Source organism: Sminthopsis crassicaudata, chromosome 5, assembly GCF_048593235.1.
Source record: "Sminthopsis crassicaudata isolate SCR6 chromosome 5, ASM4859323v1, whole genome shotgun sequence".
NCBI classification, from domain to species: Eukaryota; Metazoa; Chordata; class Mammalia; order Dasyuromorphia; family Dasyuridae; genus Sminthopsis; species Sminthopsis crassicaudata.
The window spans coordinates 184246537-184270538 of record NC_133621.1 but is presented as its reverse complement, the minus strand read 5'-3'; the positions used below and the strand labels follow the sequence as shown (position 1 = coordinate 184270538).

General features: G+C 32.3%; 2 protein-coding genes across 3 annotated transcripts in view; both read right to left on the bottom strand.

The window, feature by feature from the left end:
- Positions 1-490: 490 nt before the first annotated feature.
- LOC141542384 (fucolectin-like) lies at positions 491-12851 on the bottom strand. 2 transcript variants are annotated; one of them, XM_074266708.1, is made up of 5 exons: positions 12776-12851; positions 8120-8319; positions 4055-4340; positions 1343-1497; positions 491-981 (listed from the first exon to the last, which is right to left on the bottom strand). In XM_074266708.1, the coding sequence occupies exons 1-5, from the start codon at positions 12823-12825 to the stop codon at positions 977-979; spliced, it is 696 nt and encodes a 231-aa protein (XP_074122809.1). In that variant the 5' UTR covers positions 12826-12851; the 3' UTR covers positions 491-976. The 2 variants fall into 2 exon arrangements, with proteins under 2 accessions (XP_074122809.1, XP_074122808.1); XM_074266707.1 differs by lacking the exon at positions 491-981 and having other exon boundaries at positions 1260-1497.
- The window catches only part of LOC141543922 (uncharacterized), a 27674-nt gene continuing 16513 nt past the window's right edge, over positions 12842-24002 (bottom strand). Inside the window, exons 5-10 of the mRNA XM_074269593.1 lie at positions 23523-23808; positions 22007-22248; positions 16104-16389; positions 13552-13829; positions 12910-13061; positions 12842-12859 (exon numbers count right to left, since the gene is read on the bottom strand). Coding sequence (XP_074125694.1) covers positions 12842-12859; positions 12910-13061; positions 13552-13829; positions 16104-16389; positions 22007-22248; positions 23523-23808 — 1262 coding nt within the window. The remainder of the gene's footprint in view (positions 12860-12909; positions 13062-13551; positions 13830-16103; positions 16390-22006; positions 22249-23522; positions 23809-24002) is intronic.

Sequence of the window (24002 nt, the reverse complement as noted above, 5' to 3'; positions counted from 1 at the left end):
TTCAGCATGAACTTGAAAATTTCAGCAGTGTTTTGCCCAATTCACATTTTCCCCTCCTCAGGGCCATGTCTGCTTTTTATTATTTATGAATTAAAGGCTTACAAATTAAAATAATTGTTTATGAAAGAGTATAGACATTTTAGTTACAAGGACAAACATTTGTACGCTATTATTCTATACGCTATCCATTAAAATAAGTGGGAAATATATTTCTTTGGCAAAATGTTATTAAATATTAATAACAAAAAATTAGATTCCAATATTTATTTAAAAATTAAATACTTTAATATAATTTTCTTTTTATTAATTTATTGAGTATTCTTCCAATTAGATTGAATGATAAACTGGACAAAGATAAATTTCATAGTGTGTACACGTTAAAGAAACATCAGGCATCAATAATGTAGATCATTGGCTTACATGGATATATTGAGGTATTAACCATTTACAACTGGGTCAAGAGGAAGATCTAACTGAGTCTTCTGTGGGAAGCTCTATCCCCTTATTCCAATGATGCTTTGAGTGCTAATCTGATAAATATGATTTCTTCATACAAAATTGATCCTTTTCTGGTGATTCACAATTTTGAATTTCTTAAGAAAGGAATTCTTGGTGTTTTTAATGTTATTTTTTTGTATTTTTGTATTTTGTATTTTAATGTATTTTTTTAATGTTCTATGACAACTACATATGAGATACATTTTAAGGAAACTAATTCTATTCCAACCCTATGCAACTGAAATATAGGATCTCATACCATATGGATAACCTGATATTGAATTTACAGATAAAAGATACCTCCTAATTATATTGCAAAGTTGAATGTCTATCTGAAATATAGTTGTACTCTTCGTTGTAGACATTGGAAGAAAAAGGAAGACATTTCCCCTGTGTGGCTCCTTTGGAATTATGTTTTAATCAATTAATAACTTTTTTTTTCATAAGAAATGAAAATGGAGAAAAAATTGTAGTGGTTTCAACCTGAAAATTATAATATTTTAGTTAGTGATAAAAATACCATCTTGCATAATTATAAGAGAATTTGATAGTTCTCCCTCTCTTCATTAGGCAATGAATCCCCCAACCATATTCTCCAAAACATCCTCACATTCACTTTTTCTCCTACTCTCCCTATCCCTTCCCTTTTCCTTTTGTCTCCTTCCCCTCTCCCCCTTTCATTTTTTCTATTTTCCCTTTTTTCTCCTTGTCTTCTACATACTCTCTCTCCTCTTCCTCTCACTTTTCTTTCTCTCCTCTTCCTATTCCCTTCTCTTGCTGACTCTTTCCTCCTCTCCTTCTTCTCTTTCATTCCTCTCCCTCCCCTGCCATTAAAAATACTTACCAGAGCTGGTGATTTGCTTGCCAAACACCTCTACTTCACAGAGACTAAGGAACTCTTTCACTTCTGGCATGGTAACAGTTATAAAACGTCCTTGCATTCCATCACATTTAAAAATATGTTTCTGCCCTGGACTAATTCTGGCGCTATCTCCACACCTAAAAATGACCATGTAGTAGTAAATTTATCTTTCTGAAATAATTATTTGAAAGTCCACACATAAAGCATATAGCTTTGGCACCAAGACAATATTATCTGAGAAGTTAAAATATTTAAAAAGTGCTAATGCTTAGAATGAACTGAGGCTGGTGAAAGAAGCTAAGGACAACAAGAAGGTTTTTTATTTTGTTTTTTAAAGCTATATTGGGGAAATGAGAAGGGTTAGAGAAGGAATACTGTCACTGTTTGAGATATATGTAATAATGCTAACCAAAGATAAAGAGAGGGAGATGAGAGACTCAACTCTGTTTTCTTTTTCTTGCCAAGAAGAGGGATTTTTGGATTGGAAATCACAGAAGAAAAATAAGTAATTAAAGTCAGTAAGAGATGAACCACATTAAAGGGTCCTAAAGAAACCTGGAAGTGATTATTGAGTTATCAGTGATTTTTGAAAGATCTGTTGAAAATAGGAAAGTTTCTGTGGGATGATAAATATTGTCTGGGTCAACTAGTTAGCACAATTGATAAAAGTGCAGGGCCTGGAGTCAGGGAGGCTTGAGTTCAAATCCAGAACAGACACTTACTGGCTGCTTCTGAGCAAGTCACTTAACCCTGTTTGTTTCATCTACAAAAAAGAGCTAGAGAAGGGAATGGCAAGCCACTTCAATATCTTTGCCAAGAAAACCCTCAATGGATCATGAAAAGTTGGACATGACTGAACAACAATTAAATATTGTCTTTGACTTCAAAATTTGAATTTTATTCCATGAAAAATACTAGAAAACATGTTATTAAAAGAATAGTACCACATTTAGAAAATTGAAGAGTTAATCATAAAAAGCCAGAATAACCTCATCCAAATCAGCTCATACTAGATTAAGCTGATTGCCTATTTTGAAAGTATTATTAAACTGGTAGATGAAGGGAATGTTGTTTATCTAGGTTTTAGCAAAGAATTTGAAAAAAAAAATTTTTTTCATGCTATCTCTGCTGAGAAGATGGAACAATACAAACTATAGTTATGTTGGTTTGGAATTGTTTGCATATCCAGACTCAAAAAGAAATAGTGGATTTTTCAAACTTAGAAAGAGGTCTCTACCAGAATCCCCCTCAGGACTCAACTCTGTGTTGTTTAACTGTTCATGCTTTTAAAATTTTCATATGATGCAAACCTTTGAGGGACAATTGATAATGCTGGGTGAAAGAGTTGGGATTAAAAATTATTCTGATAGACTAGAACATTGCTCTAAATCTAGTAAGATGCCTTTGCTTTTTACTAATTTTTCCTTATTTGACTAGATAGAAAAGTAAATGTATCAATGGGGACTTGTGAATTGTGGGTTTGAGTGGATGTGGTCCACAAAGGAGCTTGAACCTCAGGTAGTTATTTTGGGGTTCCATGTGTGAGAAGGAAGTGTTTCAGTATTCCTTATGCTTACATTTCCATCTTTAAAATTTTTTTTAGAGATAATCTACATATGAATTACATCCTTGATGAGATTAGAAAGGAACAGGCAGGCTTCCATAAATGATATTCCACAGCAGATCAAATATATACATAGATGTATGCAGGTATCTAAATATGTGTGTATGTATACATATTTATATGTATGTATGTATGTGTGTGTATGTATATTTGTGGTGGTGGTTGTTTATTAGTCATATGTGACTCTTTGTGATCCCATTTGGGGTTATCTTGGGGGTTGTCTGCCATTTCCTTGTCTAGCTCATTTACAGATGAGGAAACTGAGGCAAACACGGGTCCATACAGCTAGGAAGTGTCTGAAGTCAGATTTAAACACAAGTTTTCCTGACTCTAGAGTCAAACTCTAGAGTCTAGAGTTTATCCACTGCACCACTTATTTGGTCTCAGGTCTTACGTAATTGGCTGAAAGATATAGAGAATGTAAGATCTCTCTGTACTCTTATATACAGATGTATTGATTCCATAGAGCAAAACACCTTAAATATCCTCCTCTAATTAAAATATATTTCATCATTTGCAAAATTGAACAAGATTCCTTGAAAAAACATAATTCTGAACATATGATAATGTGGAAGCAAAACAGTAATATTCATGCCTGAAGTGTTTTTTCACTGTCATGGAGGGGATTCAAAACAGGTTCCAAGTAAAGAGGAATACCCTAACGATGGTGAAGTTCTCTAGATGCTTCTACTTATGGATAACATTATGCATAGTATGTAAGTTCTAAAATATTGCAGTCTTGTAACTGAGATCCATAATCAATCTAAAGAATTTGGCCTCAGTGTAAACATAGGAAAAACCAAGAATGTCAATGATTCAGACTATGATAGAAAGTTAAATTGATAACCTATATCACTTCTGATTGTTTGACTCATGACTATATGTGTCATTCCAAGAGAGGAAAGAAAGAAGAATAATCTCTCAAGTACTATTTTCAAATTATCTGAGATAGACAGAAGGCCCAAGAAAGTTGTTTTGTCACTGCCTCTGAAAATACAAAGGAAAATTGACTTTGGAATGTTACAGTGAAAATGAAAACTATTAATTTACTTTGAAAAGAGAAATAATACCTGGGATTTGATTTGCCATTATTCTCTTTTGAATATCCAATTCGAATTTCATACTTTGCTGTCATTTCCACACAACGGTCTCCTCTAGGGATGATCATAATAGTATCCACGATGAATTCTGAAGTTAGGTCTACCATCCACCAGGGTTCAAAATCATTATTTGTATGAGTACAAGAATTTTTGTAAAAATCACTGATTTCATTCCCATCAATAGCTTTGTCAGATGAGCCAAGTAGGTGGAAAGTACTGGATTGGTAAGAAGATTTCCCTAATGCTATATTGATACCTGAAATATATAATAAAAATGTCAAATTCATTGTTATTTATTATGCAAAAGAAAAAAAAGAAAGATGATGTTTGAAAAGCCAATAACCAATGTTGCAATGGGTTTACACCAAGAATAATTTCTGGCCTTCACACCTTCTCACCCTCTAGTATCCTGAGCCCTTCCACACTGCCATCTACCCATTCTTAAGGCCCTGCCTTAGGACCTACCAGGGCCATACCACTAGAGAACTAGCTCCAAAGGAGTCTGCTTTTTTTTGCCAGAGGTCCTATATTACAACTCTAAATGCATTTTCCTGTAGAGACTTTGTTGGTTTATAATGCTGAAGTTCTTTAAGAAGGCTGAAAAGCAGATTAACTTACCTGCTCCTGTACTTGAGTAATAATAAAAAGACTTCTTCAAGTACAGTTAATGATGGCTTCTCTTTTAAAGAGTCTCCCTGTGAGTTCTTTTTAATTCTGTTTCTCTGTGAGCCTTTAATAAAATTTTTACTAATGTAACTTAAAATAGATACAAGTAGCTTTATTATGACAGTTTACGGTATGAATCTGAATGGGGAAGTTAGAGGATTGTTTTCCTTCAAGTCCCAGGACCAATGTGAAGGTAAAAGAGAATCTTTTGTGGTTTCAAAAAGATGCTTATAGATTCCCCAGCTAAGTTTTTCCTCATCTAACATAAGAACTTTCATGACTTATTTCCCCTGCCTTCTTTTTGTGCTACTTAATTAATGAGAGGAATCTTGTTCTATTTTTGTTTGCCAATTATTGGCAGACTGAGAAATTCCCATTTTTACAAATCCTTTTTTTTTTTTTTTTTTTGAGGGGACCAATCATGTCTTCTTTGGTGGAGTAGCCACAGATTGAGACAAGCTCTTATTTCATCTGAAACAACTTTTGACTTAGCTCTGATAAGTTCTGGAAGAAGCATGAGTTTTCAGTAAGTACCTATGCCCAATTTAAAGCAGGTTTTAAAAAAGGAAATAGATAAATGGGAGGAAAAGCCTCTCTCCTTTCAACTTTTATTGTGTATAATAACATAATAATTGACTTAATAAAAAATAGTTGGAATAATTTTTTAAAAATGGAAATAATATCTGACAGCAGTCATGCTGAATTTCATAATGATTTTTCTATGAATTGTTAGATTGGGAATTAGAAATTGGAATGTTTTTAATCAGTATCAGAATGGACTTAATTCTAGGAAGGAAAGAGTATCTTTATTGTCTCTTGTTTATTTCTATTATGTTTCCCTTTGGGGAAAAGACCCCCAACTTTTTAAACTAACATAACCAATGTATGTTTTATTTTAAAAAGGACTTTGTAATATATTACCTAAAGAAAAATAAACTATATAGTAAACTATATAGATAGGAAAATTTCAAATGCAATTAATGAAAATGCTAATACTATAACTTTGGAAGTGGGAGGCGAAGCAGCAAGTTAGGAGAACTTGGAATCTTAATATTATATAGAAGTAGTTTTATTTAGAATGTGTCTTCAAGAGATAAGCAAACACCAGATATGCCTCCTTCAACTTTTAGAGCTTTTAAAGGGTAAAAGGTTTTTGGCCCAAAGTATTCAGCTTCCACAAACAAGGCTTATAACAATATCATTTCAGACATTCATTGATCTGGGAAAATATTACCCTCTCTCTTTGGAAAATGATTGCATAATGTTTAAGTATGTAAACTTTTTCAAAGTGGCATTTAGTTTAGGTTTTATTAGCAAGCACAAGGAAGAAAAAAATAAGGAAAATAACTGCTTCACTGGATATTTATGATCTAAAATATAGTAATTACAAAATTGACATTAGATTTTAATGTTTCAGATTGTAATCAAAGGCTCAGTGGATTTTGTAATAAAAGTCTATCTGAACAATTTCTCCTTTAATAGAGAAACTATGATGCCTGAGCCCTTTTTATTCTTCCTCAATACTACCAGAGATACTTGTGCTAACTATAGTGTTTAAACTTCTTTAGGGCAAAGAGTTGTTATTCTTTTCCATTTTTCTTTCTTGCCCAGGCAAGAAAGCATCCACTACTATTAGCATCCACCAAAGCTTTATCCTAGCATGCATTGTTATGTTTTATTTAACCACGACACTCTGATGTTCAAAATATTTAAGAAAAATATTCAAATTACATGACTACGAGGCTATATTGTCATATGTTATTTAGAGTTTAAAAAGTATGACTTGAATTACAAGTTTCTGTCTCAATGTGAGAATATCTCTACAGAAATAAATTGTCTCTTGTAACTAAATATATCCATGGAATGACACCAAAATTCTTATCATTCACGCAATAAACATTATTGAAATGTGGAGTGATAAAGTGTGACTGCATTTTGAATTTTTCTAGCTTTTAAAGCAGCTAGAAGTTGGATAAAGATATCTTTCATTTACATGCAATATTATTCTAAAACTTAAGATGAGAACACTTTAGCCTATATTTGGTCGCCTTGGAGTTAAAAACATGTTGTATGTGCTTTTATTAGTGAGAAGCATGCACCTATATCCTTGATCAATTGGAAAGTATATTATTTAATGTGACAAAATATATTAGAAAAAAGTAAACTTACTGTACAAGTGATTTTGGTCAGAAGAGATCTTAACTTATTACTACCTTTTTTTTTTCCCCCCTGAGGCAATTGGGATTAAGTGACTTGTTCAGGATCACACAGCTAGGAAGTGTTAAGTGTCTGAGGTCAAATTTGAACTCAGGTCCTCCTGACTTCAAGGCTGGTGCCATCTAACTGTCCCTGCTTATTATTATCTTAATGAAATTTGTTTCTATTTATTTTACTGACTTTCTTTTTACACATGAAATGGCATATACTCTTGTAAATTTCTGTATTAATGACAATTATATTGTTGTTTTCTTAAAGATAAGGAGTGAGGGAATGGAAATAAGGAACTTGACACATATTGAAATTTGAAACAAATCACATTATTTTCTTAGCTCTTTTAAAATTTGTAACATAAAAATTCACCTAAAGATGCTAGATGACTGTCAATTGACTAACTTATTTGAGTTAGTTAAGCACATAATCAAAGAAAAGATTGTTGCTATTTTGTTATTCATTTATTTTAAATAATTATTTATTTAAGTTATTTATTATCATGTTATATTTATATGGTAATTTTATTTTTTCAGTTGTTTTCAATCATATCTAATTCTTTATGTTTCTATTTTGGGTTTTCTTAATTCCTTTCTATTAGTGTGAGCATTAATTTCTTTTAATTAAGGGTTTCTGTTCTTCTAAAGCAAATATTTTTAGGGATTTCTAAAAGGCTTGATGGCTATCAATGACAGAAAGGAACATGAACTACATTTATATAACTACAATTCTGAAAGAGAACTCCTACTGAATTTGGAATATTGAAGGGAGCTTGAAACAATTAGAAAGAAATATAAAATCAAATGTTGTATATTTATAAAAAGGCAGTGTGATAGAATGGATAGACTGCTGAACTTAGAGACATCAAAGACCTGGGTTTGAAATCTGATTTTGACACATAATAGTTTAGAGCCTCAATTTCCTCATTTGTAAAAATATATAGCTTGAATGAAATAACATATATAAAGTACTTTGCAATATATAGATTGTCTTTTATTATTGTATTCTAATATTTGGTAAAATAATTTGGAGGAATTTTCAGGAATGAATCCAATAAGAAACTTATAAAAACTTATTACTTCCCTCATATTTTGTTGTGAGGATCAAATTGTATAATATAGAAAGTGTTTGCGAAGCTAAAAGTGCTATTATCATACTCACCAAAGGGTCTGTCAAGGTCCTTTATGAATTTTGGCAAGCCATGAGGCAAAAAGGGAGCCAATTTGCCGAAGACTTGTACTTCACAGAAAGTTAGAAATTTCTTTTTCTCAGGAATGATGACAGTCACAAATCTTCCATTCATTGACCCACAGAAGAAAGATTCTGTTCTTCCAGGATCCAAGGAAGAAATTGTAGCACATCTAAAGAGAAAACATATTTTATAAGTTTTTGGTTTGCTCAAATAAATTACCTTGAATACAATATAAATAAAAATGGTAAAGTAATTCAATTTCAACTTTTTATTTTGAAACATTTTATTTAGGTCTGAGAACCTTCCCCAACTTTATTTATTTATTTATTTATTTTTTTATTAATACACTTAGTGATATCCAATCCATGCCACCATCACATTTCTGTACAGGAATAAGTCAAATTGGAACTATAGTGATATCTAATCTACATTGATGTCAACTTGACTACTATGGAGTGATATGTATGAACTTGAACATGTTCCTGTCCTTGCTTCCATTTTGTTGCCAAAAATTCTTTGGGTCTATACCTTTCCTTGAGAACTACTCTCACTCTTATTAATTTTTTCCACTTGTTAATTTTTTCTCTTGTTCTGGGCTTTTTATCTATTTGACAATGAAGACTCCTGCTTAGAGACTCAGAATATTAACATAGAATTCATCGGTGGAAAGGACCTTAGAGATTATCTATTTCAATATTCTCATTTTACAGATATAAAAACTGGGGCTTAGAGAGATTAAATGTCTTGTCCAAAATTATATAAGTAGGAGGTAACTGAGCCAAGATGTGAATCTAGGTTGTCTGATGCTAACTACAGAGCAGTACCCTCAAGAGTTCTTAAAAATTTCTCTAACCTCTTTCACCTTTTCTCCATCCTATGTTTCTTAATTTTCTCATGCTGTTTTTGTCTGTTTCAAAAAAAAAAATTCTCCCCCCCTTTTTTTTTTTAACAACTCAGAATCCCCCTCTTTATGATTGTTGTTTAGTTGTTTCAGTCATATCCAACTCCCCATGATCCCATCTGGAGTTTTCTTGGCAAAAATACTATAGAGGTTTGCCATTTCTTTCTTAGGCTTCCCTTATATCCCCTTGTCCCACCTTCTGCAAATCACCATCTAGTCCTCTGTTTCATTTGTTCAGTCACAGTGTCTATAGAATGTGACATTGTATTAATGTTGTCCTGAGTCAGCTATTTGAATAGGCAAAGGTGATTAAATTTGTACAGATATGATTTGGTAGGGTAGTAGGCAGACTTTCGTGTCTTAAAATATTCCAAAATCCTCTATTAAAATGTAGAAACCCCGGGCATGGAAGGTGTAAAGCCTTCAAAAATCACTTTGTATAACATTTTAAAAGATTTGTTACAACTAATACACACACGTAAAACACACATATGTATATATATATACACACATACAATACAAAATAAATTATATATGCATATATACACATAGATATACATAAATGCACATTTACATACACAAAATATATGTATATATGTATGTGTATGTATGTTATATATGTGTATAGGTATATACATTCACAGATACACATATACATATATGTATGTACATATATACACATACACATATTTTCCAACACATACGTATGTATGTATCTGTCTATGTTATTATCATCTTTGGGTTGGAAACATGATCCCTTTAAAAGAACTATATCTTCAGAGTATTCCAAAAGTATATGTGTTGGAAGCCTATATAGACAGAAATAGGGAATTCTTTTTAAGTAGAAGTCAATTTGCAAAGCAGTTACAGGATGCTTCCCTTTTGATTTTAAAGAGGATAATCCATTATAGGGGAACTGCGAACAAATGTAGGACTTAGGGGTGTGGAACTTTATCTTTAACCTATAGCTGAACTATGGCATCACCCAGATTGCTGAACCTGTAGTGCAAGAAGACTACTGAAGAGTATCTCTAGAATTGGAAAAAAGCTTCCATCCATCTTATTTAGTCCCCATTTGTGAAGGAACTTTGACTGAAGCCAGATTCACTTTGATAAGATAGGAACAGAAGAGCCGGAGGCAATCCTTTAATTTGGACAATGATATGAGAAAAGCTACTTGAGAGAGTTTTATGGTTAAGTACCTTAAAGCTGGAATTGAGTTTATGCCCTATGGCATAAATAGTGGATACAAAGATTCTCTTGGAGTGAGAGAGGAAAACCAGAGCTAGATTCACTGACAACCAATGAGCATCAATAGACAAAGATTTCTTTCTTAGGTGTATTAATAGTTTAAAAAAAATCTTTCATGAAAGTGTATTACATTTAAAAAATAAAATAGCATATGCTTTAAAATGAAATAAGACTTTTGGGACATCTTGTGTAGTGTTTTTAAATATAAATATATAGTTGTTTCAAAAAAGTTTTTTAAAAATGGATAATAGAACCTGTGATTTCATTGGTGAGAAAATGGCTTCAATTAAATATTTTTTAATGGGTTGTCTAGGTCAAAGCTCTCCAACACTTAGCTCAGAGGAGCAACATTTCTTAATCATAGCCTGAACAAGATTAAAATGTAAGTGGATAATATTTAACAAAATAAATAAAAATGTGATAAAATATTTTAAAACAAAGTCATTATGTGGCCTACAGGGATCCTAATGAATGGATTAGTGCCCTTTCCTCTCTCTTCCCTTACAAATATTTTTTCATTTTATTCTCTTAAGATTCCTGGGAGTTAAGTGCTATCATTATCTCTATTTTAAAGATCAGAGAATTGAAAGAAGTGATTTAATTCAAGGCTATATAGGTAAGTGTCTGAGGGTAGATTTGAATTTAGGTTTTCCTCACTATAAGTCCAGTGATCCAGCCGCTGTATCATTTAATTGACAGTTAACCACTGTTATAATACCTTTAGACTATGAAACCATCATCCAGGAACCATCAATTTGCAGCTTATCCAAACTGTTAGCATGAGACATGAAGGGAATAGCCTTAGAACTACCACATCGTGTTTAAGTCCTGAGTGATTCACATTGAATGTAAATAGCAATCATTTCTGCTTTGGCCAGAAACCCTAAGGACTTCCCCTCCCAGATGCATGTATTTATTTAGATTTTTTTTTTTTTTTGGATTAGATGAAAGAGGAGATTTTTTGCCTCAATTGCTCAATTAATCACTGAATGGTGCAACCTCAGTCAAACTCAGACTCTTTGAAGACCTTAACTTAAAAAGGCTAAAGTCTCCCATTTCATCCAGGGCTATCTCCAGTCGTCCTGATCTATATCTGACCTCTGGACACAGATGGCTGTAGTGGGGAAAGTGAAGCAGGTGACCTTGCTCCCTCACTTATATCCAACTCACTTGCATGCCATGGCATCTCCCTGATGTCATGTTTCTCTTTAAGAAGGAAGGACAAATAACAACAATATCTGATTTACTAATTGTATAAGGGAAGGAAATCACTTAACCTTTGACTGCCTCAATTTCCTGTAAAATGAGGATAGTAATGGCATCTACCTCTCAAGATTATGAGGATAAAATGAATGAATATTTGTAAAGCACTTTGCAAACCTTGCAGAGCTACATAAATGCTGGCTATTTAAATGCTAACTTTACATTTTCTTCCTCCATTACCAAAGGTTTGTTGATGACTCACCACCTACAAGGAATGCCTATTTTGATTAACTATTACAGACTAATCACCATCATTCATATAATCATTAAATATATATTTTCAGACTTCTGCCTTTGACACAAGTTATGCAACTAAGGGCAAGTTATGTCTTACCTGAATTTCAATTTCATCATCTATAAAATGGATAAAATAACATTTAACCTATCTATTTCACAGGTCTATTTTATAAACCTACTTGTTTTATGTAAGTGTGAGTTATGATGATTAAGATAAAAATGATCCCTATGCTGTTGGTATTATTGGGTAATCTTTGGATTGCTTTTTTACCTGTTTATTTTAATTTTAATTTTTATTGTCTTCTTGATCAGGCTGTTAAATTCTCTCTCTTTTTTTTTTCCTGAGGCTGGGATTAAGTGACTTGCCCAGGGTCACACAGCTAGGAAGTGAAAGTGTCTGAGATCAGATTTGAACTGGGGTCCTCCTGAATTCAAGGCTGGTGCTCCATCCACTACTCCACCTAGATGCCCCTAGACTGTTAAATTCTCAAGGAAAGAAATGATTTTTATTTCCTTTTTGACTTTAAATACTGGTACATTTATATACACCCAAGAGCACATAATAATTATTCCATAATAGTGGAACCATGATGATTTTTCATTGACGTCCAGCCCTTCACTTTATTTGTGATCAAGTGTAACTGAATTTAATTTGCTTTTATTTAGGGGGAATGTCATCTGGTCATTCATTGTATCTACATGCACACAAAAGAAGCAAGAGAACAGAGGTACAAGATCATCATGTTTTGGAGAGACACTTTGATTTGGAAGATTAAAATATATTTGAGAGAAAATGTGGTTGAAATCACACATACATACATACACAAATACACACATATGCATGTGTTGTGTTTCTCACAATGATCCATTTAAATTCCCTCCTGCAGATCATATAGGAATGGATTTATCTACTATAATATATGTACCTATTAATCTATGTGCCTATTGTTAAACCCAAACAAAAGATTCATACCTGGGATTAAATTTGCCACCATTGACTGATGAGTCTCCAACAAGAATCATAGCTCCATTTAGGTCTTCATGGCAACAGTCTTTTCTGTTGGTAATTGCAACATAATCAACAATGTATGATGAACCCAAATCTACCATCCACCAAGGTTCATACTCAAATAATGTCTGAATACAGGATCCTTCAATGAAGTCACTTGCCAAGGATCCATCAATGGCCCTCTTAGGAGTTCCAAAGAAACTACTGATACTTGACTGGAAAGCTCTCATTCCTTGTGATAGCAGTGGAGCTGAAACGATGAGATTAGGTAATAGTAGAAATGAGTTAACTTAGAAAATCAAATTTAATCAACAATAACATTATGAACAAAATAAAAGAGAACAAGGTCAAATCATCAAAATCAGAAATGAGAAGGGAGGGATTATGAGTATAAGTAAAGAAAGAAATTTGTTTTAGATCATTATATATGGACAATCCGATGCTATATGTAGGTAAGCATGCCTTATGATTAAAACACTACAACTAGAAGATGATAAAGAATTTGAGAAAAATATTTAATAAAGTGGGAGCTAAGGAAGTAAGGGAAGAAAGAAAAAAGAGGGTGATGAAGAGAAGAGGGAAAATTTGAGTTAAGTAAATAGAAAGTAGGAAGAGAAGCTTCAATAGAGCATTGGTTTTCATTTCATTGGTAATTAATAACTTTGCCTTGAATTTTGAATAATATTTTTGAAAAACTTTCCAAATAACAGTTAGTTAATGGTTTGTTGAAATGTACTCACCACAAGGTCTGATGTAGTTTTTCATGCCAAGAGATTTTGTATTTGTATTTGTATTTGATGTATTTTTGTTAGATGGGGGGGACAACTTATGAAGGGTATTAAGATTTGATGGCTGAATGCCAGGTGAAGACTGTGTCATTTTGCTAAGGACTTGCACTTCACAAAAAGTTAGTAACTTTTCTCTTCCTGGAATGGTGATTGTTACATATCTTCCCCTCAAAGAGCCACAGTTGAAAGATTTTGTCTTGCCAGGACCCAAAGTAAAAATTGTAGCACATCTGCATAGAAAAGAGATTGTTATTTGTGAAGCTGTTTTTGTAGAGAATGAAAATAGGCCAAACAGAAGTTCACTAGGAAATATGTACTTTTCCTTCCCACTCCCAATCCTATTTGAAAGCAATTCTTGAAGCAAATGTTACTTTTTTCCTTTTTTTTTTTTAACTTGGGAATTAAAAGAAAAAGCCTAACTTCCCAATTTTGTGGTCAATAAGATAAATTATTTAAGAATTATTTCATTGAAATTTGTTTCCAAATTTCAGAAATGATATCAGGATCTTCCCTGTGTTCCAAATACATAAAAAATGAGGATGGCCTTTGATTCTTCTTAATTTTTTCTCTTTTTCACTCAGCCCATAATTTCAGCCTAGCTAATAAGTTACCAAATAATCCCCGTTTCTTTTGCAACATTTCTCTGGTCTATCTTTTCTAACTAGGCACTACCAATTCTTCATCAACAAAGTCAAATTTTCTGTCCTCCAGATTTTGTTTTTTCCAATTCATTTGGAATATAGGTCACAAGATTTATTTTTTCTTGAGTAGTTTACATTACATGTTTCCTTTTTCAAGAATGTTACAATAAATCTATTGCTGATAACACCCAATTGAAATCTTCAGTCTATTATTCATGGTCTTTGCTCCTGATCTCTTACTTACATAATACTAAACTTCAATATCTACTTCCTATCAAGGATCCTCTTATTCTGAACCAAGTCAGTCCTCTCATTTTCACTACATTATCCTTGATAATTAATTTCTTTCTTAAAATTCTTTTCTTTGGGTATTTGCTTATTCTAAGCCCCAAATCATTAGTGTTATTTCTTTACAGAAATCCAGTCTTATCTTCTCTTCAAAAAATTGCAGAAAATTTTGTCTTCTTTCAAAAGACTTTCTTGGTGATTGGTTCATGCTCAAAATCCCTTTAGTCACTGTTATCACAACACTTATTAATAAACATTATCCTTCATTATTATTATTTTTTTTTCTATTGATGCCCTCTAGTTATTTTTTGAATCTGTTTACTATGGTTAACAAGTTTATAAGCATCCAAAGACTAAAAAGTCGTGGGACTGAGATAGAGGGAGGGAAGAAATAAACATTTATGAAGTGTCCACTATGTGCCAGGTATCTACTAAGTGATTTACAAATATTATCTCATTTCATCCTCATAACAATCTTGAGAGGTAGGGACTATTATTATCCCCATTTTACAGCTGAGGAAACTGAGACAGAGGTGTGCCCAGGACCACACAACTAGTTAGTAAATCTGACGCTATGCTTGAATTTAGAAGTTCCTGAATCCAGATCCAGCATTCTCTCTACTGAACTCCCAGGAAGGATAAAGATAATTGATATTGGTAGTCTAGAAAGATTCCTTTCCCATCTCTTAATTTTTTGGGGTACTCAGTTCTAATTCTGAGATTCTCATTATCCTAAGATCCATTTAGAATGTTCTACATAAGACTAATATGTGTATTTATGTATAGGGCCTGGTGTTCTGGTTGCTCATGACAAATTCATGTCATGTATACTAGTACAGAGGTATATAGTGTATACTAGTATATATGTATATTGTATAAAGGAAGCATTGGGAGCTGTAAACTAAGATTAGTATGGGCTTGGTAACCAGTCTTTATTGCTGAAGGACATTGCCTGGGATAGAGGGACCAGGTGGTCATCTTACTAATGAACTGCTTAGGATCTTGTTTTTTACTATTTTGTGTCTCCCAGAGTATTCTGTATCTATCCTGTACTATACAGAGCATATTATACAGAGTATCATGTATAATTATTATAAGGCACATAGTAGACAGCTGAATGAAAAGCTATTACTTAGCAAAGAAATTGGTGTGGTAACATGAAAAAATTGTTAATCATATGGTGGGAAGGGGATAGGAAACAACAACTATTGGGAATTTTGGAAAAAAAAAATTAGGATGCAAGTATATTTGAGGAGTCAACTCTTAATTAACTGCCATTTAAAGATGATTTGGTTACACAGAAGAAATAAAGGAGTAATTTAGGATTACTATGCTAAAATAAACTTCAGTTATTTAGTTTCATAAACAATGGAGAATTTTTTAAAAAGATGTTCTTGGTCTTGAAATAGCCAGGAAACCAAATCAAAAAGGATGGCACATTTAATTTGTACTTATTATTGCCTCATTTCCAGCTTTTGCATGTAATTAAAACCTCAAATCCCATGAGAATGAACAATGATAACTGAATCCTTTATTTTTTCATCATCTGGCAGAATTCATAGCTTGGATTCATACCTAGGATTTGTCTTGCCACCATGATAAGATGAGTTTCCAACAAGTATTGCTGCTCCATTTATCTGCTCATGGCAACAATCTCTTCTATTGGTGACTGTCACAAATTCCACAGATTGTGAAGACTCCAAATCTATCATCCACCAGGGATCAGTTTCTAGGTGTGTTTGAATGCAGGACCCTTTATCAAAGTCACTTTCTAAAGAATCATCCACAGCTTTTTCAGGAGACCCGGAGGGATCAAAGATGCTGGATTGGGAAACTGGTTTTTGCTTTAGTGACATTTGAACTGCAAAGAAAAGATATATTATGTTAGAGTGAGTCAGCAAAGGATTAAGGAAGACCTGAGACACTAATTAACTGTGTGACCCTTGGCTTACTTCATTTAACCCGTACTTATTTTATTTTCCTCTTTAGTAAAATGTGGACAATAATAGTATCTAACTTTTCCAGGATTGTAGTGAGAATCAAATGTGATAATTTTGAAAAGCACTTTGTGAGATATAAATGCTAATTATTATATCTTAGCAAAAAGTAGTCATTTAATCAATGTTATATAAATTTGTCGAATATCATTATAAGCTTATCTTTTGCCTTTCAGGATGTTGTAATGTTTTCTCTCATTATACCAGAAGCTTCAAGGAATTATATGTTCCTGATTTATCTATTCCCAGATATTTGAATTACTTTTCTTTGAATGTTTACAGTATTTTTTCCTTTATGTGAGAGCTCTGAATTTCAGCTTTGACATTCTTAGACTTCTCTTTTTAATGTTTTTTTTCCCCCCAGCTAGTTACCAGTGGAACCTTTCTATTTATACTTTGCCCTTTGATTCTAATAAAAAAAATTGATTCTGGATAGTTTTCATTTATGATTTCTTTAAATAGAGTGCCCAGTCTTTCCTTGTCCCTTAAATAATGTTTTTCAGGGAATCTAATGATTCTTAAATACCTCTCAATCTATTTAAATATGTGTGTGTGTATGTATAGTATATTTTCTTCTATTTTTCAATAGAAAGACTTTCAATAGAACAATCTCTTGATTTTGTCTTAATATTTTTTTACTGTTTCATAAAGTCATTGCTTTCTGTTTTATTTTATTTTAGATTTCAGAGGATTCATTTCTTTGGTGAGGTTTACCATATTCTCTTCTAAATTCTTTCTTTCTTTCTCCCAGAGCTTTTAATTTCATTTTTAAAATTTCTTGCTTCATTTCTTCTAGGTAATGATGTAGTCCTTGTGGAGAATTCATTTTTTCCTTTGAATATCTGTTTGCAATGCTTACAGCATTATTAATTTCTTTTGGAGAGCTTTAAATTAGGGTTAGTTAATTTTGGTTCTTTGAGGTTCACTGCAATCAATCTTTAGAACCCTTTCTGGCTTCTCAGGACAGCGTTAAGAACTTGAGCCCTTGGGTCTGGACTGTCCCGATCTGTGTCCTGCAATACCACACTGATCACCAGTTGTTACTTGTTGCCACTCTCCAGGCTTCCTGGAGACTTTACCTGTCATGAGACTTTTTGGTCCCTTTAGACTTCCTTGGGGTAACCTTCTGCTCTTGTTCTTTCTGGATCTTGGAAGCTACATGTATTTCATCTTTTATTATATTCAGAAGCTATTCTGTACTGGCATAGTTTTGCTTTAAAATTTTAAAATACAACTCATAGGCTTCTGGCTAACATTTTGTGCAGTTCTGGAGTGGAAGAAGTCACTTATTGGATGATTTTTTGATCATTTTTCTGACATTCATAAATTTCAGGGTCTTCTAGTATAAAAGAATTGGCAGTTTATATTCCATTCAGGCAGCCATATTGACTGAAAGTTTCTAGCTCTTTTAAAATTTACTTGAACCATGGAAATATGATTCCCTGAACATATTGATGAAAAAAATTTCTCACTGGCCTTTCTTCTTTTTGGGCACATAGAATTCTTCTCATTTTTCTTTTCCCAATGGAAAAAAAGATCATAACTTTTATTTTTCTTCCTCTTAAAATATTATATTATTTTTTTTCCCTTTCCTTCCTTTCCTTCCTTTCTTCCTTCCAACAACAATTAAAAACAACAACCTAAACAAGCAATATAGGAACTGCTAGACGGGGTGAAGATATTTAATAACCTGATGCAGATATATTTACAGCTGAATTTCATCAAATGTTTAAACATCAGTTAATACTTTTTTTTTCTTTTTTTCCTGAGGCTGGGGTTAAGTGACTTGCCCAGGGTCACACAGCTAGGAAGTGTTAAGTGTCTGAGACCTGGTTTGAACTCAGGTCCTCCTGAATTCAGGGCTGGTGCTCTATCCACTGCGCCACCTAGCTGCCACATCAGTTAATACTTATACATAAAAATTATTCATAATAACTAATAAAGAACACATTCTATCAACATATTGTATAAAACAAATATGTTCCTGATACCTAAATCATGGAGGCAGTGGCATGTTGCTAAATGCAACAAATCTCCAAAAAAAAGTACACATGATATACTTCCAAGTTTATCCTGTATTATTAACTTTTTCTCCATTACCTTCAGGTCTAGAAATAATAATTAAAAGCCCTCAATTAATCAAAACCTGATTTGTAGTATTTGCAGATTTCTGAGATATAAAGATTTACACTGAAAATTTAACAATTATCTCTTGTAAGTCCGTTTCAGCTAGTTCTAGCATACCATGGCATGGAAGGATAAAGTAGAGAAAGAGATAAAATAATATAACTAATGAATATGGATGTAAAAATTTGAATAAAATCATAAATTCACACATACACATGAAAGGGCATGTAAATTATTTACCATAATGAAGATGGATTTTTACAGGGTACATTATAATAATAGTTAAAAATTATGAAAATAACAAATGTAATTAGTCATATTAAAACAGAAATAAGCAAAACTTCAAATAAATTTTACCAATCAATGTAGAAATAACTTTTAATAAAATGCTCTGATAGTTTATACTAAAACACTAAAAAGCACAGCATAGTTTTATACTTTTATTACATGACAAAGTAATGCATATTAATCCAAAATGAGAATTATTTCAAATGAAGAAATACCAGAAAATTTACTAATAACTCTGGGGGAAGGAGTAGTAAAGCAAGGATGTTCCCCTTTCCTCACTATTTTTGACTTAATTCTAGGAATGCTAAATATAGCAAAGAAAAGGGAAATGCATTAAAAATGTTTGTTAAAATTTTGAAAAGGAGAAATTCCCTTATTCCTCTTTTCTGGAGACATGATAAAAGATTAAACAACTTGCCCAGGGTAACATAACTAGTGTCTTGAGTCCAGATATGAACTTGGCACAAGTTGAATCTTCTTGACTCCAGGCCTGGCATCCTAGCCAATATGCCATTATACCATAATCTTATACTATATATCATAGTAAATTTTAAGTGGGCAAATTTAGTTAAAAAGTCAAATACTAAACAAAGGATAGAGGAGATTTCTTTCTTTTTTTTTTTAAATAATGAGAAATTTGTTAGTTAGATTTAATTTATTGTTTTTAATGCAACAAATACTTTAAAATTTTTTTTATTAATTTTTATAATTATAACATTTTCTTTGACAGTACATATTCATAGGTAATTTTTTTTTACAACATTATCCGTTGTACTCCCTTCTGTTCCAAATTTTTCCCCCTCCTTCCCTCCACCCTCTCCCCTAGATGGCAGGCATTCCCATACATATTAAATATTTTATAGTATATCCTAGGTACAATATGTATGTGCAGAACCGAATTTTGTTGTTGTTGTTGTTGTTGCAAAGGAAGGATTGTATTCTCAAGGTAAAAATAATCTGGGAAGAGAAACAAAACAAAACAAAACAGTGCTCACAGTTTATACTCATTTCCCAGTGTTCCTTTTCTGGAGGATAGAGGAGATTTCAAAATATAAAAAGACAATTTTTGTCACAGAAAATTGAAAAGATTTTGCATAAACAAAATGTGCTAGATTAAGCAGGGAAACTGTCAGTTGAGAAAGTCTTTGCATCACATAGCTCTGATAATAATTGATATCCAAGATATATAGGAAATAAATGCAATTATATAAGATACAGATATATTATTCATACATATAATTTATATATGTATAAATATGTAATTATATAAGATACAGATATAAGATGCAGATAAGTAGTGTAAGGATGTGACCAAAAAAATCTCAAAAAAGTTGCAAACTATTAACAATCACAAGAAGGATTGTTCCAAAACACTATTAGTAAGAAAAACGCCAATGTATATAGTCCTGAGATTTCATCTAATCCCTAGGTAAATTGGTTGACTGGACAAAAAATAGAAATAACTAATGTTACAATGTCTGAGGGAAAGGAAATCACTAGTGTCATGTCTCCCTGGTGTTAGCTGAGCTTCTTAGTCACTTAGCTTCTTAGCTGGGGTAAATCTCTAAGATTCTTAAAAGTGCAGAGCAGTAACTGTTGTGAATTTATAGAGGGATTTTCTTCATCAAGAATTTGCCATAATATGATTGTGCATGTATAATGTATAACAGATTGCTTGCTGTTTTAGAGAAAGGAAAGGAGGGAGAGAAAAATTGAGAACTGAAAATCTTACAAAAATTAATGTTGAAAATTATCTTTAAATGTAATTGGAAAAAATTATTAAGTGAAAAGAAAAGGATTTCAAAATGCTTAATAAGCCTAATCTCACTTAATTCTCACAACAACAAACAAAAAAGATTTTTAAAGTAATAAATGAAATAAACATTGAATCAAACATAAAAACAATGATAATATTTTTGGACTTATTTTATATGTTACTATTTTGTTATTACTGGGATCATGAATGATATAAACTGATTTCTTCATTCATGACCTAGAATTTTTGAAGTAGATTCTTAAAGTAATGTCTAGCATTTATGTAGCTCTTTAAGATTTACAAAACACTCTATGTAGATATGTTGTAACATTTGAATCTCAGAATAGTCCTGTGAGACAGGTGCTATTTGTATTGTTTTGCCAATTTATGTCCTTCAATTATTTTTCTTGAGTTACACTATTGTTGGAGCTAAAGAATGATACAATGCCTCTGGAAAGTGATTTGAAATGATGTTGACAAAGTAACTAAAATGTTTATATTCCTTGACCCAGAAGTCCTATTCCTAGCCATATGCTCCAAGGAAATTAATGACAGATATTAATATTATTCTTATAATTAAAATATAAATACCAGAGCCTTTTTGTATTAGCCAAGAACCAGAAGCAAAATATGTACCAGTTGATTGGGAAGTTACTAAGTTGTAATATGTGAATGTAATCTTATGATATATAATGAATCTTATGAAACTTTAAGAATGAACATTATATGAAGAATATAGACTCAAAAATTTATATAAGGAGGCTTACATAAACAGAGTGATTAGCAGAGAAACAACAAACACAATGACTACAACAATATAAATGGAAAGAACAAGAAAAAGACCAACGCTATGCAATTATAATGACCAAAGCTGGCTGCAGAGAAGAGAAGAGGAAATATACTTCTTTCCTTTATTGGAGACAAGGGGAACTCTGAGTGTGAAATATAAGCTATCAAGAAAGACTTGGTTAATGTGTTGATTGTTTTTGCTGAATTGTTCTTTAATTCTTATTACAAAAAAAGATTTGGTCCCCCCCAGAAATTAATGTAAAAATACAAGTTATCTATAAAATAAAAGCTAAAACAAAGAAAACATTCGAATGAAAAGAAGATGAAGTAGGCTATGAGGTAAAAGGTAAAAAGAAATGTAATCCAGGAGAATGCAAGAAAATGGAAAATGCTTTCATATGGGGAGGAACAGCATTACAAGACATTTCAAGTCTCAAACCACTTGTCTTGAATTATGCCCATCTCTATAACTAGTTCAAAAAGCATTTGCAGATCATTATTACACAAAGAAATGTACTTACCCAAAGAATTCTGACGAGAATTAGAAGCAAAGATTATCTGTGGGAAACTAGAACTCATAGAAAGCCAATCCACTTGAGGAGGAGTAAATTGCTGGGTGTCATTTACACCAAAGATTTCTACTTTACACAAGGATAGCACCTTTTCTTTGCCTGGAATAATGACAGTCACATATCTTCCTATCATTGCCTCACAGTTGAAAAATACAGTCTTTCTTGAAGGCATTGAAGAAATGGTGGCACATCTGAGAAGAAAGCAGATTATTTATGAAGCTATCGTGATTTTATTTTGTTAGACAAAAATGAATTTCAATAAAAATACTAGACTGGCAAATCATTGTAAGGGATTCCCCCAGTTATTCCTCTTCTATTTAGGCCCTAGTAATAAAGAATTGTCAGGTTTGTTGTCAACAGAATTATTTATTCTCAGAACAACCAAATAAGGTCGTTAATGCAGATATTTTTAATATCCATTTTTTAAAATACAAGAACTGAGGTATTGTGGCAGAATAAATATTAAACCTACAAAATTTGTTTCAAATCTTGGCCCATTCACTTTTTTAGCCTTGAACAAGCTAATTAATTTTCCTGAGTCTCAGTTTCTTCATTTCTTAAAGGAGGATAATAAAACTTATGCTACTTACTTCAGAGCAGTAGTATGAGATCAAAGCTACATTAATACTTTTGGCATGCTCTGTACAATTATAACACTGTATTATTATTAGAAAGAGGCAGTAAAGGGTAGCAGAAAGAAAATTTAATTTGGAATCAGAGTGCTTACGTTTGAATCTTGATATTGTCAGTTATGTGATCTTGGACAAGTAACTTAGTTTCCTTATGTGTAAATAAGGGGACTGGACTATATCACTAAGATCACTTCTACCTTTCCACAACCCATTAACTCTATTATTGAGCTACCTGAGATCATATAGCTGGAAAGTGAAGAAGCTGAATAAGAGCTGGACTTTCTATTCTGCCTTGGGTTAGGATTTTGGAATGCCATATTCTAAGCTTGATGGTCTCTTGATGGGTTTCTACCCACACTTCAATGACAAACCTGAATGTTGCCTGATATGTAAAATATTACTTAATTTTTCTATTTGAAAATTATCTTTGATAACCCTTTGTATATTTCCTATGAATGTATCAATTCTGTGTGATTTTAATTATTTATGTACATATTTCATTTTCTTTATTAGATTATAAGATTCTTGAGGGCAGAGAACATGTCATTTCTCTTTGGATATATTCAGTTCTGATCATAATTCCCTATATATTGCAGAAATTTTGAAAGTCTTTCAAATGAATGACTGGATATATTTTAGGGGAACTTTAAAGCACAAGAAATGAACCATTTAGACAAAAAAAGATGCTTACTTTTATAATAGTAGAAAATCAAGAAAAAAGATTTGTGTAATTGCATTTTCCTGATAAATGATTTAAATCTTTATTTAAAAATATTATGCAAAGATTAATCTTTAGGGATCCTTGGAGGAAAGATTTTGAGTGAATCACTTACTTTGGATTGAAATAGCCACCCCGATGAGGCGAATCTCCAACTAGAATCATAGCTTCAGTGACTTGGTCTTGGCAACAGTCATCTCGGTTGGTCAGTGACACAAGGACAACTGAGTATGTTGAACTCAAATCTACCATCCACCAAGGATCACTCTCCCGGAGTGTTTGAATACAACAACTTTTGTCAAAGTCACTATGGAAAGATATATCCAATGCTCTTTCAGGAGATGCAGAGAGAGGGGATACACTGGATTGGGAGGCTGACTTTCCCCTTGAGAGTAATGCAACTAAAATAAGAGAATTGTAATGTCAGAAGATAGTCACTGGGTAAGAAGTGGAAATTTTCTTTAGTAGAATGAGGAATTATTTTTGATACATAAAACAGCAAGTCTCAATTCTTAAATAACTGATTTACAGAATAAATGTATCAACCATTGCCTTAGTTACCACGTCACTCTCATCTATTAGAATTATTCAATGA